The following is a 15,467-nucleotide window of genomic DNA, read 5'->3' on the forward strand; positions in this document are numbered from 1 at the left end:
GTTTTAGTTTTCCATAGAGTAGAGAAGGATTAGAACCTCTCTCAGGTTGTATTGCTGAGGGCATAAAGCCTAGTTCACACAGGGTTTACAATACCGGTCCATAATTAACCGCACAAGGGTGCAAAGCTGTTCCGTGCATCCCTGTGCAGGTAGTCCCATTGATGTCTGTTGGGACACATTAGCTGCATGGAGACAGCCATTCCTAAACTCACCCTGTGTGTGTTCGAGAACATGCGCCCACACCTACACAGACATCATATTGGGACACAGCGGATGTGTCTGTGCAGCCACCTTGTCCCAACAGACATTATTGGGACTGCCTGTACAGGGATGCATGGAACATCTCTGCTCCCCCATAGGGGTATACACGGCCAGGGCCGGTTTTAGACAAAGTGTGGCCCTGGGCAAACCTAAAAGTGGGGCCCCAAATATTTTTTATATTCTGCCAAAAATATAGGCGCCATATATGGTGATATGCTGCGCGGCACCCAATTGCACCAACTGGCAAGGGAAAGGGAAGAGAGGGGCCGTGTCCTTCCACAGGTACGCTAGGAATCTGTAAGATCGGTGATATGGGCTCCTGACAGTGACGTGGCCCCTTTGTAAAATCTTTAGACACAAGGAACAAAAGTGCAATAATTTATAAACAAGTGCAATATAAATAATTCACAAACCAAGACCAGTGCATTACAAAAATCATACATAGACAAAACCAGAGCATTACAATAGTAAATTGCCAGGTCTAGGTGGGGTAGGGTTGCTACCTCACCCCTTTAATCCAGGACACATATGAATTACCAGTGGCGGCTGGTGCTCAAATTTTTTTTTGGGGGGGGGGGGGGGCGCAAACAGAAAAATGTAATAGGTATTGCTTTGCGGCAAAAAACGCTGTAAAAAATTGCGTGACTTAACAAACAATCATTAGGTTGGTTCAAGATTGACCAGCGTGTCCCCATTCACTGCACAGTGACCAGCATGTCCCCCATCAATGCACAGTGTCCACAATGCACAGTGACCAGCATGTCCCCCATAAATGCACAGTGACCAGCATGTCCCCATTCAATGCACAGTGACCAGCATGTCCCCATTCAATGCACAGTGACCAGCATGTCCCCATTCAATGCACAGTGTCCAGCATGTCCCCCATCAATGCACAGTGACCAGCATGTCCCCCATCAATGCACAGTGTCCAGCATGTCCCCCATCAATGCACAGTGTCCAGCATGTCCCCCATCAATGCACAGTGTCCAGCATGTCCCGCACCAATGCACAGTGTCCAGCATGTCCCGCATCAATGCACAGTGCCCAGCATGTCCCCCACCAATGCACAGTGACTAGCATGTCCCCATTCAATGCACAGTGACCAGCATGTCCTCATTCAATGCACAGTGACCAGCATGTCCCCCACCAATGCACAGTGACCAGCATGTCCCCCATCAATGCACAGTGTCCAGCATGTCTCCCATCAATGCACAGTGTCCAGCATGTCCCCCATCAATGCACAGTGTCCAGCATGTCCCCCCATCAATGCACAGTGTCCAGCATGTCCCCCATCAATGCACAGTGTCCAGCATGTGTCCCATCAATGCACAGTGTCCAGCATGTCCCCCATCAATGCACAGTGTCCAGCATGTCCCCATTCAATGCACAGTGACCAGCATGTCCCCCACCAATGCACAGTGACCAGCATGTCCCCATTCAATGCACAGTGACCAGCATGTCCCCATCAATGCACAGTGACCAGCATGTCCCCCATCAATGCACAGTGACCTGACCAGCATGTCCCCATCAATGCACAGTGACCAGCATGTCCCCCATCAATGCACAGTGACCTGACCAGCATGTCCCTTATCAATGCACAGTGACCTGACCAGCACGTCCCCATCAATGCACAGTGACCAGCATGTCCCCCATCAATGCACAGTGACCTGACCAGCATGTCCCCCATCAATGCACAGTGACCTGACCAGCATGTCCCCATTCAATGCACAGTGACCTGACCAGCATGTCCCCCATCAATGCACAGTGACCTGACCAGCATGTCCCCATTCAATGCACAGTGACCTGACCAGCATGTCCCCCATCAATGCACAGTGACCTAACCATTATGTCCCCCATCAATGCAGTGTCCAGCATGTCCCCATCAATGCGTGACCCCCCCCAGAGGACTTCACTTACCTCTGGTGCCACTGCCATCACCGTGTCTGGCGTGCTGCTCGGGACTCAGTCGGACGTCTTCTCCCTCCGAGTCCTCGTCTCGACCTGCATGCGCGCCGCCCGTCACCGTCCCGACTCCCTGGCGACCGTGCTGCTCGGGAGTCGACTTCTTCCTCCTCCATGGCGCTGCGACTCGGTCGGCGCCGCCCGCTGTCTCTTCTCTGACGCCGTACGGGAAGGTGTGGTGAATTTGGTGGGGGGATCACATATTAGGGTGGGGGTGTCAGTGGTGAATTGTGTGGTTTTGGGGGGGGGGCTACACCGCCACTGTATCATACCCCCCCTCGCACACAATTCACCACTGATCTCCTCACCAAATTCACCACTACTGTGTCATTCCCTCCGAATGACACAGCAGTGGTGAATTTGGTGAGATTACATATTGGTGGGGGTGTCAGTGGTAAATTGTGTGGTGGTGGGGGGTGGGAATGACACAGTGGTGGTGAATTTTGTGGGGAAATCACATATTGGTAGGGGGTTTGTGCCACAGACAGACCCCCTACCAATATGTGATTTCCCCACAAAATTCACCACCGCTGTGTCATTCCCACCCCTACACCACCACTGACACCCCCACCAATATGTGATGTCATGTCCCCCAAATTCCCCACTGCTGTGTCATACCCCCCACACCACCACCAATATGTGATGTCCCCCAAGTTCACCACTGCTGTGTGTGTCGTTGTCCCCCCATCACACAATTCACCACTGACACCCCCACCAATATGTGCTCTCCCCCAAGTTCACCACTGGCACTATGGTGAATTTAGGGGAGATCACATGTTGGTGGGGGTGTCAGTGGATGTGGTAGTTAGCTGGGCTTGCTTATTATCTACTCACTGACCTCTGTCACCACTTATGAGGACACCATAGAAAGACAGCACGGCCGGGCCCCTCCTCCCACAGATGCAGCGCTGGCCACCGGACTCCTCCTTCCACTTCCATAGCACGGCCGCCGGGTCCCTCCCCTCCTCCCACTTCAATGCCATTGGCCGCCGGGTCCCTTCCCTCCTCCCACTTCAGTAGTGACAGCCGCCGGGCCCCTCCCCTCCTCACACTTCAATATAGAACTGGCCGCCGGGCCCCGCCCCCTAATTCTATAGCGGCAGACGCAGGGCCCCTCCACTCCTCCCACTTAGCGCTGGTCGCCGAGCGGCAGTTCCCGGCGATAGCCCGATGTTGTCTCACTCTGAGACATCGGGTGAATTAGTGCTGTACTGGGCGGCGGGTTCCCTTCCCGTCCAAAGTGCCCGACCGACCGGCGACCGCTCAGTCTGCCCCTGGAGCCCGCTGGCCGCTGCTGACAGTGGCCCGGGGCCCCTGGACATTCGGGGGCCCTGGGCAGTTTCCCAATTTGCCCCCCCCCTAACGCTGGCCCTGTACACGGCTCTGCATGGGCATATGGTACTGTATGCCCTGTGTGAACGAGGCCTAAGAAACACTAAGATCTCCTATTGTTAATGTTCAGTATTGTATATGACCATCTTATTAGTTATATTGAATTTGCTTTTCTGAGGCTGGTCCCATAGAAGCCCCAAACAAAACAAAAAAAGTGCTTAAAGCGTAACTCCACTTTTTTTCAGAAATAAATATTCCCCTCTGGGTAATCTATGTACATTACAAGGATTATAAAAACCTTTGTTGCAGATTCCTACCTTCTGTTATCCTGAAGAAATCATTGTTTGTTCCCTCTGTGCTGAGTGGGTCTAATGGGAGTGGTTTCATAATTATCAATCAGCTGTGGCAGCTGCAGGGCTCTAATGAGGAAATCTACTGGGCCTGCACTCCCTTAGACGTGTTCCTATTGGGAGTAGCTCACCAAAAATGACATTTTTTGTTGCAAGGGATGCAAGAAATCTAAATTGTATCTTTTGCAGACTTCTGGGAAAATTGGTGATTGCCAATCACACAAGCAGGAAATTATGTTTCTGGGGTGTGATCAGTACATATTCTGTGTACAGAACAACTCCAGGTAGCCATATTGCATTGCATTTTCAGAAAATGACAGCAGCTGCAGATTGAAAAGTAAAAGTAATTTTCAATAACATTCAATCATAATATGATTTGTGTCACAATTGTATACGCTAAATCATGGATGTCCAACCTGTGGCCCTCCAGCTGTTGCGGAACTTCAAGTCCCATGAGGCATTGCAAGGCTGACAGTTGCAAACATGACTCCCAATGGCAGAGGCATGATGGGGCTTGTAGTTCTGCAACAGCTGGAGGGTCGCAGGTTGGACACCCATGCGCTAAATTGTTTTTTCTTTATTTGCTATTTTTTATCCCCATGAAACTGGAGTTACCCTTTAAGGAAATCCAGTTGATAGTGGCATTATGGAAATAGAAATAAATTCCGGAGTAAGATTTTATTATCCAAAAATCAACAAGAGAAAAAAATCTAATGTTTTTCAGGGGTTCACAGACTTCTCCTTCATCAGGGTTTGCATGTCATGTCACTTCAGAAAATCCTAATCTCAGAAGGGTATAAAAGTGTTTGCCATTTGATGTCTGTTGATGATAATATTGTATGTGAAATCTACAAACACTTTTACAAGCATACCAGAAAATGACATAACACACAAGGGGGCAGTGATGGCGAACCTTGGCACCCCAGATATTTTGGAACTACATTTCCCATGATGCTCATGCACTCTGTAGTATAGTTGAGTATCATGGGAAATGTAGTTCCAAAACATCTGGGGTGCCAAGGTTCCCATCACTGCAAGGGGGAGTCTTTTGAAAATAAAAGACTCTCTAAACACTAGCTTGCAGTTATGGTAATGTACATTTGCGTTATTGTGCCACCTTTTGTTCTATCAACAGCTTTTTATTGCTGTGTGTGGGTCCCGTTGGCAAGATTTACCATCTCAGGGGACCACTGACAGCGGGACAGAAATTGATGGGAAATCCAAAATTGTATAGTAGTCATAATAGGAAGTTGGGAAAAATCCTACAATCGGGACACCCTTTTCAGTCACAATTGCCTTCATGGGGAATTCTTCACTAATTCACTAAGGCAAAGATTGCCCTAATAAAAGAAAAACTGAACTTTAATTAAGGAGAAACCACATTTTGGAAGCTGTACCTAAAAAAAGGTAGGGAGGAAGCAAAGGAATAGTCACCAGTATGACCTGTATTCTCCCTGCAGTTTATCTCTCTGAATTACTGACTTACCATCCCTTATCTCTGTATGGAGGTGGCCATCTTGGTAGAGGGTAGGCTTTGCTTGCTTATATCAGAGCCTCCAGCAAAAAGATCTGCAATCACTACAGTAGTGACATCATCAGATCTCACTCCAAATCGATTGAGACTAGCAGTCAGACAGCAGTGCCTTAGATCTCACATTGCAGATATACAGCTATGAGATGTAGAAACAGGAGCTCCTACCGTAGGCACTCTCAAATACTGGAAAACGCATTTGAAAATTTTTTTAGGAGGAATTTCAGACAAAAGATACACTTTCAGGGTACTGCTTAGGGACAGTTAACATTTCTAGATTTCCACTTGAACATAGCAAATAATAACTTTTTGAGTTCATTCGTAATTCAATTGCTCCCACAGAATACAGGCAGAAATAAAAAACTGATTGAGTTTAACCTTTCCTTACTCTATCCAAAACTATATTAAACATTTTTGGTTTGTCATACACTTTAAGTTGATGTAGATTAAAATCTCTAAACAATACCTTTAGATCTACTAAAACGCTTTGTTGAATATTCACTGTCAAACCCCGAAATATCCCAGCTGATGTCACCCATTCTTTATACTAAATGGTACATTAAAGCAAACTTGCCTGACTTTTTGGGCAGATTAAAATTTTTACGAATTCGCTCTAGAGTTTTACAAACTCTAAATACCAAATAATAACCAAACACAGGACTATCCAACATTATAACCCCTTGAAATATTAAGGATTACAAGTACTGTATTTTGTATTACTAATAGAGTTAATGTTGCTCTTTTATTTGTTATTTTTCTCATTCCTTTATTTTTCTCATTCCTTTATTCTTCAATTTTATGTTTGAATCATTCCTTATGGACTGAAAACTATGCTAGTAGGGAAAGTTAGCAATTTATCCCATCTTCCACTATAGCTGATACATATAGATTTTGATAATTTATGTGAATTAGTAATTTTGATGACAGCAAGTGTCATTTAAAAACAATGACGATTTGTTATTTGTAGATATTGATATGCACCACGGTTTTTCAAAATGTTAATAGTGGGGCAAACATTATTTTGTAAATGTATCTGTACTTTTCCTACAATGCATATGTTGATTGATCTACTCTTTGTTTTCCTTATTTTATTTTTTATTAATCTGAAATCTCTAAATAATCAGAAAAAAAAATATGTAGTGCAAAGCCCTGTATAAACAATTAATACAATTTATAATAATTTAGAGGATAATGTAGTTGGTGGTATATCTAAATTGGATCTAGAATTACAGTGCAAGGTGGATAGTCAACATTAGACGACAATGGTACTGACTGATATAATAATGGGGACATTATGCAAGAGCTTTTAGTTGAATAGACTGGGCTAAAGTTTGATCACACAGGGTTAAGCCAAATCTTTCTTAATTTGTGCCTCACTTGCTCCCACTGCAATACACTGCAGCTCACAGTGGGAGGATTTCAGCAACAAAGGCAATGCTTTTAATCCAGAAAAAAAGTGGGATGGACTAGGTGTGGCCAGGTGCTGATTGACAAGCTACAGGCTTGTGAATCACCAGTGATAAGGCTGATAGCAACTCCCCTGCAACATTTTTTCATCAAACTGTAGTGCAAGCAGGCACAGCTTACACCAGAGTGGCACCACTGCTCTGAATTGATTGAAGCATCATTGCCAAGCCATCACTGGCAGGATCAACAGGTAATTGTAGGACTTACAGGGGGACTAAGAAAACTGTAAGTCAGGGATCCTCAAACTACGACCCTCCAGCTGTTGCAAAATTACATATCCCATGAGGCATTGTAAAACTCCGACATTCAGAGACATGACTAGGCATGATGGGAATTGTAATTCCTGAACAACGGGAGGGCCATAGTTTGAAGACCCCTGCTGTAAGTGTTGATCCACTTATAAATAAATGCTGCAGCACTTTTTGTTTAATTAATGGGAAGCCATAGTTTTACTTTAACCAGTTGAGGACACTAGGTGTGCTACACCCGGCCCAAAAAAACATTCAAAGTACACAGGATGTGATTGACTTCATCAATTTGCATAGATTTGGGTTTCCTATAGTCAAATCAGATAAAGATGAATACTGAATGTTAAGGTCATTACACTTTTCAACTTTCCTTTGTCTTTTTGAATGAGAACAATTCCATTATTTCTTCTTCTATTAGGAATCCCCCTATGTTATGTACAAAAAGAATGCTGATGAATTTGAAGGCAATGATAAGTTTGAGGGGTACTGCGTTGAGCTGGCTCAGGAAATCGCAAAGCATGTTGGATTCAAGTACAAACTGGAGATCGTAAAGGATGGGAAATATGGAGCTCGTGATTCAGACATGAAGGCATGGAATGGAATGGTGGGGGAGTTGGTGTATGGGGTATGTACATCACAGTTACTATGGTGTTCACTTATTGAATTTTATGGTTTGTTGTATACCATGAGTTTTGAGTTAACACAGTGACCTCATGATTGATGTGTGAGGTATGACAGTGGTCATGGAAGCTGCCATAAAGAGAAGCCAGTGTATATTTCTGTTGCTGAATCATAATGGATAAATAAACCCCTAATAAACATTGCATCTCTAATATGACCTGACCACTCGGCAAAATAATAAAATCCTCACAGTTCTTTTAATCTTTGTATGGAACACTACATCTTCCAACATGATCTGACCATTTGATATAATCATAATCCTAATACATTCTATACAAGCATAGAACACCACATGACTAATGGGCATGGTTTTAGTGAAATTCTTTAATGTCTATGGAAATAAAAAAAACACAATTCACCTCCAAAGTGGCCTGATTTTTTCATTCCTTAATGGTCAGAAAATATAAAAGGACACACGGAGCACCTCTAAGTGCAGTATTGATTTATTGGAAGGAAAGCACACAATGTTAACAACTCACATTGAGTAGAGAATCACAAGGCTTAAAAACACTCCGGAGGTCCGTGGAAGTAGGCTGTGGAGTCCAGTGTCCAGAGGAGAAGGATGGTAGCAGCCGAGGAGATGGAACCGGGAGACGAGAAGGCCGGCCGGGCGTCTTCCGGGTTCAGCTGATGTCCGGGAACCAGACTGGAACGCAGCGTACGCCGCGTGACATCACCGGAGCTAGGAGATGACACAACGCGTTTCAGAGCATGCGCCAAGCTCACAATGGGCATGCGCGGTCTTTTTTCAAGTGTAGGGTGAAATGGTCAGAAAGGCTGTTAGTCATCATTATAAAACAAAAGTAAGGCTCAGGAGGCAGACTGCAGCTCAACGTCAGGTTTAGTAATATTTTATTTCATATATAAGAATCACTGTTTTTAGGGAACCAAGATACATGTACATACCTGCATTTTTCTGACAGTTTACTTTCTGTGAGTTTGGTGAATCAAATGAAATTAAATAAGTGGAGTGTTCTTGAGTTTTACTAAGTCTGTATTTTCAACCATGTGTGACCCCTGGACGATACGATTCTGTTAGATCAGTGTTTCTCAACCTTTTTTCAGTTGTGGCACCCTTAACAATTCTGCACAATCTCAAGGCACCCTATTCTAAAAGGTAAAAAAAAAACCTAAACGAATAGTTTTGCATAATGCAGCAACATCAATACACATGGGCCATCCAACATTAGAAGTGATTTATTTCTCCACTATTGCAAACTGGTACGCACTAGTATTTTAGGGTTTCTCTTCTCCCTCAGTTTCTCTTCTTCTATTTGCTAATGTGACCCCAGTGCTTATGGAGAAGAGATGAGGAGAAGTAAATAAGGATGCTGTGCAAGCACCCGTCCTTCTCTTTATCAACCAGTGATGTCACTGGTTGTCAGGGTGCCAGTGGCTTGAACTGCACAGTGCCCAGGGTTGTCAGGGTGCCAGTGGCTTGAACGGCACAGTGCACAGGGTTGTCAGGGTGCCAGTGGCTTGACCAGCACGGTGCCCAGAGTTGTAATTCTACAAAGTAAAAACCTGTGGTAAGTAAGTAAGTAAACCAAAGTAAGAAACAATGCGGTACTTGACCTACTGATTACCAACGATACAGACCTGATCACGGATATAGAAATACGGGACAACTTGGGAAACAGTGACCATAGGTCAATAAGTTTCAGTATTAATTACAGTAATAGGAAGCAGAGGGGTAATATAAGGACACTGAATTTCAAAAGAGCCAATTTCCCTAAACTGCGCTCACTGCTAGAAAATATCAATTGGGATAGAACCCTGGGAACAAAGAACACGGAGGAAAAATGGGAGTGCTTCAAGAGTATACTAAACAGGGGGATTGACCAGTGCATTCCAAAGGGAAATAAATTTAAAAGAGCAAAAATAAACCCTGGATGGCTAAACTCCAACATAAAAATGCATATTAGTGCTAAGGAAAAGGCCTTCAAAAAATACAAGACTGAGGGCTCATTGGCAGCATTTAAGCACTACAAAGAGTGTAATAAGAAATGTAAAGACGAAATCAGGGCGGCTAAAATAGAACACGAGAGACATATAGCGGAGGAGAGCAAAAAGAACCCCAAGAAGTTTTTTAAGTATATAAACAGTAAGAAAGCGAGACCAGAACACATTGGCCCCATAAAAGATGATAAAGGAAATATGGCCACTGAGGACAGAGAAAAGGCGGAAGTGTTAAATCATTTCTTCTCTTCAGTCTTCACAAAAGAATCGGGGGGCTACACAAACCCAGCTTGTAAGGCCGAACTAAATAATACACCTCAGGAAGTGCCACCATGGCTAACAGAAGACAGACTTAGAGCCAAACTAGAGAAACTTAACATAAATAAATCCCCGGGACCGGATGGCTTGCACCCGAGGGTTCTTAATGAGCTCAGCCAGGTGATCGCCAGACCATTATTCTTGATCTTTAAGGATAGTTTACAGACGGGTATGGTGCCAGCTGATCGGAAAAAAGCCAACGTGGTACCAATATTTAAGAAGGGGCCGAGATATATCCCGGGTAACTATAGGCCGGTCAGCCTAACATCTGTAGTCTGCAAAATTTTGGAGGGGATGTTAAGGGACCACATACAAGACTTTAGTAATGAAAACGGTATTATAAGTAGTAATCAGCATGGATTCATGAAAAATCGTTCGTGCCAAACCAATCTATTAACCTTCTACGATGAAGTGAGCAGCCACCTAGATAAAGGTAAGCCTGTGGATGTGGTGTATCTGGACTTTGCAAAGGCCTTTGACACCGTTCCCCACAAACGATTACTGTACAAACTAAGGAAGGTAGGTATGGATCAGAAGGTGAGTAACTGGATAGAGAACTGGCTCCAGGGGAGAGTACAGAGGGTGGTGATTAATGGGGAGTACTCGGATTGGGCGGGTGTGGAAAGTGGGGTCCCCCAGGGTTCTGTCCTGGGACCAATCCTGTTTAATTTGTTCATAAATGATCTAGAGGAGGGGATATCTAGCACAATCTCAGTATTTGCAGATGATACTAAACTAGGCATGCCAATATCTTCTATGCAGGATGTGGAAACCTTGCAAGCAGACCTGAACAAAATAACGGGGTGGGCAACTACATGGCAGATGAGGTTTAATGTTGATAAATGTAAAGTAATGCACTTGGGGGCCAGAAACCAGAAAGCAAGCTACTCACTAGGGGGGGAACCTCTGGGTGAGTCTAGGATGGAAAAGGACTTGGGGGTACTGGTAGACAACAAGCTTGGCAGTGGCATGCAATGCCAAGCCGCCGCAAGCAAAGCCAACAGAATACTGGGATGTATAAAAAAGGGGATTCACTCCAGAAATAAAGAGATTATCCTCCCACTCTACAAGACTCTGGTCCGGCCACATCTGGAGTATGCTGTCCAGTTCTGGGCACCGGTCCTCAGGAAGGATGTGCTGGAACTGGAGAAAGTCCAGAGAAGGGCAACAAAAATAATTAGGGGAATGGAGGACATCAGCTATGAGGAAAGACTACAAGCCCTGAACCTTTTCTCTCTGGAGAAAAGACGATTGAGGGGGGATATGATATCAATGTACAAATACTGTACTGGTGACCCGAGCATAAGGAACAAACTATTCAGAGAAAGGAGATACAATAAGACACGTGGCCACTCACTAAAACTAGAGGAAAGGCGGTTTAACCTTAAAGTGCGTAAGGGGTTCTTCACTGTAAGAACGGTAAGGATGTGGAATTCTCTTCCACAAGCAGTCATATCAGCAGGGAGCATTGATAGTTTCAAAAAACTATTAGATGGACACCTTAAAGACCACAACATACAGGGGTATACAATGTACGGTTAAAAGCAAACACACACACGCATCATAGGTTGAACTGGATGGACTGATGTCTTTTTTCAACCTCACTAACTATGTAACTATGTAACTATGTAACTATGTGGCAATTTGTTGCCATTTTGCCAAGGCACCCCTGAAGAACCAAGGAGGCACACCAGGGTGCCACGGCACCCTGGTTGAAAAAGGCAATCAATGAGCAGTACATTTACATTGCATGCATTAACCTCTTTCAGACATTTTCTGTCTTTATTCATTTGCTCCAATATCAGCTGTGCAATATTGCTCTGGAACCTGTTTTGTGATGATGTCTGTGTAATGTTTCGGCATGGGCACTTGTGGTTTCCATCAGGGTTGCATGTGACAGGGTGCAAATACAGGAACCGAACTGGGAATCGGTTGTAAAGTCCAAACAGAAAGTGCCTGAAAAAAACGATCATCATGTATTCTTATAATTAAAACTCTTGATCTAAAACTGGCACTGTATTATAAAAAATGTATGGGATTTTTTGTGATTGGGTTCACATCTATTTAAATTATAAAATATACAAAGCCTCTGCATTAATTGTATCACTAGTTGGCAATACAGAGTCAATTTCCAGTAAACTTGCATTCAGACTATTGACATTCAGATATTTACAAATTCCTAAAGAGTAGGTAATAGACTTCAAGCACGCCCTCTCTGACAACTGTAGCTACACACACTGTGCGGCAATTCATCCTCAGATTTGACAGTAGAAGCTCTAAAATTATCCAAGTCTTTCTCTCAGAAGCTCAGCTTACCCTATTCCCATTCCCAGAGCACCTGTTCTGTGTTCACATCAGAGATTAGCTGGATGAAAGGCTGCCGAGTCACTGATCAGAAGAGAAAGCGGAGGCGGGGAGCTGAGCTGGTAAGTCACAGCTGGGATGGGGAAGCAGGGTGAGCTGAGCTGCTAAGAGAATGACTGAAGCTGGCCTAGGTTTTTTTTTTTTTTCAGCTAAGAGATCGCTCAATCCACACAAAAAGGTGGCTAGAGGAATCACCCCCGGCTAAAACATTTTGTTCTTACAACAGCGCCCACACAAGTGGCACCCGGTTATTTGTTTGTTACTTCTTTCAGGTTTCGGCATATACAGTATGCTTATACTGTATATTCTTACATTTATGTCTGACTCCCCTTCAACCAAAATTCAACAAAACAGTAGGGCCCAAATTGATATGAGGTCTATGATTGCAATTACAGTTGGGCACATACTGTAGGTTCAATCTGCAGAGTTGGTGAGATCAAATACATTTTCACATAACATCAAATGGTGCAATAACTCTGACCATGTCCAGAGATATATGACTTTCTTGCAGTTTCCCATTGACGGTTCTGCATCATTATTACTTCTGCTGACAGTTGTGATAAAATGCTTCCATCTGTGTGTTCACCTTATGCAAGATTGATATTGATAGTGTGGTACTGTGTATATATAATAATAAATGTCAGGGCAAAGTTAGCTTATAGATCACTGCTGGAAGCAGAACTGGCAAATATATTTAGGTGCTAAAGTGAACCTGTCATCTACAAACAACTGAGACAGAACTAGCAGGCAATTAAGAGACATTACTGGCAACCAAAAGATATTACTGAACCATAAAATATGACTGCTTGTGGTTGACTGGCCTGGTGCATTTTTGGTACCATGGACTTAGATGCACCTTGTGAAACAATACTCCTCTTTCTGCAAAATGAATCTAAAGACAAAACTTTTTTGAAAATTCAGGATGAAGTAAAGAAGGGATAGAATCTGTCAGGTCTTTATTGCTGTCTGTGTCCCCATTAGGGTATGCACCCTCTTTTTTTGGTTGGTGTACTATGTACTTGCATGAGAAAGTATCCTTTCTCTTTTTATTGTTTTTTTTTTATGTGAAATCCCTGGTGTTCCTGCTAGTCCCTTGCTTTCCTAATAAAAACTGACCACACTAAGCAGAATAACACCCCATGTGGTCAGTTCTCTAGCTATGCTGGGAACTCAGTGGATTCTTTTCCATTAATCAGACTTGTCCCCCATTGCACAGCCATTCACTAGCAAGCTCAGTGCTAATTCTCCTCCCCCCAGCTCTTATGCAGCTGAGAACAGAGAGAATGTGATCACTTTTAAGGTTGAGGTGAGGTTAAGGATGTTTTTCACCTTTTTTGGGTTGGTAGGCTATGGTGGTGTCCAACCCTATTTTTTTTCTTCCCTAGCTTCTTGAGGTTGGTCATGGAGAAGAAGTATATTTAAACAACAGCCAAGTTAAACCACATGCCGACTGCCCGCCGCAGATATACTGCGGCAGGCTGGCTCGGCTGTGCGAACTGCCATACCTGTACGGCGGTTCGCAGAAGCGCTCCTGGGGATGAGCGCACGCCGCTAGGCAGCGGGGTTGCTGATCGATGGGGCCAGCGGGCGCGATGGCCACCAGGCACCAGTGATCCCTCCCCGCTGAGAGAGAAGGGCGGTCTGCTGTTATAGACAGAGTCCAAACTGGGGAGACCGCTCCAGGTGAGACAGGAATAAGGTGCCGGTCGGATCCGCAATCCAAAGTCACATGAAGCAAAAAGGAATGACCGCACTTCCGATAAAGTTGAAAAACGGAGTGTATTTATTCCACATCAAACGAATGGCAAAATATAATACATACACACTGTAAGTGCTGGACAAAACGGTAGACGCGTTTCACGACATGATGTGTCGCTTACTCATTATGAGTAAGCGACACATCTAGTCGTGAAACGCGTCTACCATTTTGTCCAGCACTCACAGTGTGTATGTATTATATTTTGCCATTCGTTTGATGTGGAATAAATACACTCCGTTTTTCAACTTTATCGGAAGTGCGGTCATTCCTTTTTGCTTCATGTGACTTTGGTCTGCTGTTATAAACACAGCCAACCGTTGTTCTCTCTGAAATGAACTCAGAGTGCCTGTGATCCTCCTATATAGGATCGCAGGTGTCTATGTTCATTTCACAAGTCCTTCCCCCATACAGTTAGAAAACACTCAACTAGGCTCACACTTAATCCTTTGATCACCCCTCGGTTAACCCCTTCCCTGCCAGTGTCATTATTACAGTAACAGTGCATATTTTTAGCACTGATTACTGACGCAATGTCACTGGTCCACCCAAAAGTGTCAAAAATGTCAGTTAGGGGTCCGATCTGTTGGCCGCAATGTCGCAGTCCCGCTAAAAATCGCAGATCGCCGTTATTTCTAGTAAAAAAAAATAAATAAATAAAAATGACTTAAATCTTTCCCCTAGTTTGTAGACATGATAACTTTTGCGAAAACCAAATCAAAATATGCTTATTGGGATTTTTTTTTTACCAAAAATATGTGGCAGAATACAAATTGGCCTAACAGGATGAAAAAATTTGATTTTTTAATTTTTTTTGGGAATGTTATATAGCTGAAAGTGAAAAATATTGTTTTTTTTTTTTTTTTTTAGAATTGTCACACTTTTTTGTTTATAGCAAAATAAATAAAAATCGCACAGGTAATCAAATACCACCAAAAGAAAGCACTATTTGTGGTTAAAAAAAAGAACATCAATTTTATTTGGGTACAGCGTCGCACGGCGGCACAATTGTCTGTTAAAATAACGCAGTGCCGAATCGCAAAAAATGGCCTGGTCATTAAGGGGGCAAATCCTTCCGGTCCAGAAGTGGTTAATCAGATGCCAAATAACCTGCCAGTTTCATGGATATTAGAGGGAAATAGAACACCTGGTGGAAACACATGCAACCACAAAGAGAATACAGCCTCAATGCAGATGGTGTCCCAAGTTAGAATCAAGTGCAGGACCCCTTTGCTGTA

At 43.8% G+C, this 15,467-nt stretch overlaps 1 protein-coding gene across 6 annotated transcripts in view; it reads left to right on the forward strand.

The window, feature by feature from the left end:
* The window catches only part of GRIA1 (glutamate ionotropic receptor AMPA type subunit 1), a 455,708-nt gene that overhangs the window by 341,508 nt on the left and 98,733 nt on the right, over positions 1 to 15,467 (forward strand). For all 6 annotated transcript variants that reach the window (XM_082253268.1, XM_082253270.1, XM_082253272.1 and 3 more), the window contains exon 10: positions 7,570 to 7,776. In XM_082253268.1, coding sequence (XP_082109394.1) covers positions 7,570 to 7,776 — 207 coding nt within the window. The remainder of the gene's footprint in view (positions 1 to 7,569; positions 7,777 to 15,467) is intronic.

The sequence above is a fragment of the Pelophylax lessonae genome, assembly GCF_965119305.1.
Source record: "Pelophylax lessonae genome assembly, chromosome: 4".
NCBI lineage: Eukaryota > Metazoa > Chordata > Amphibia > Anura > Ranidae > Pelophylax > Pelophylax lessonae.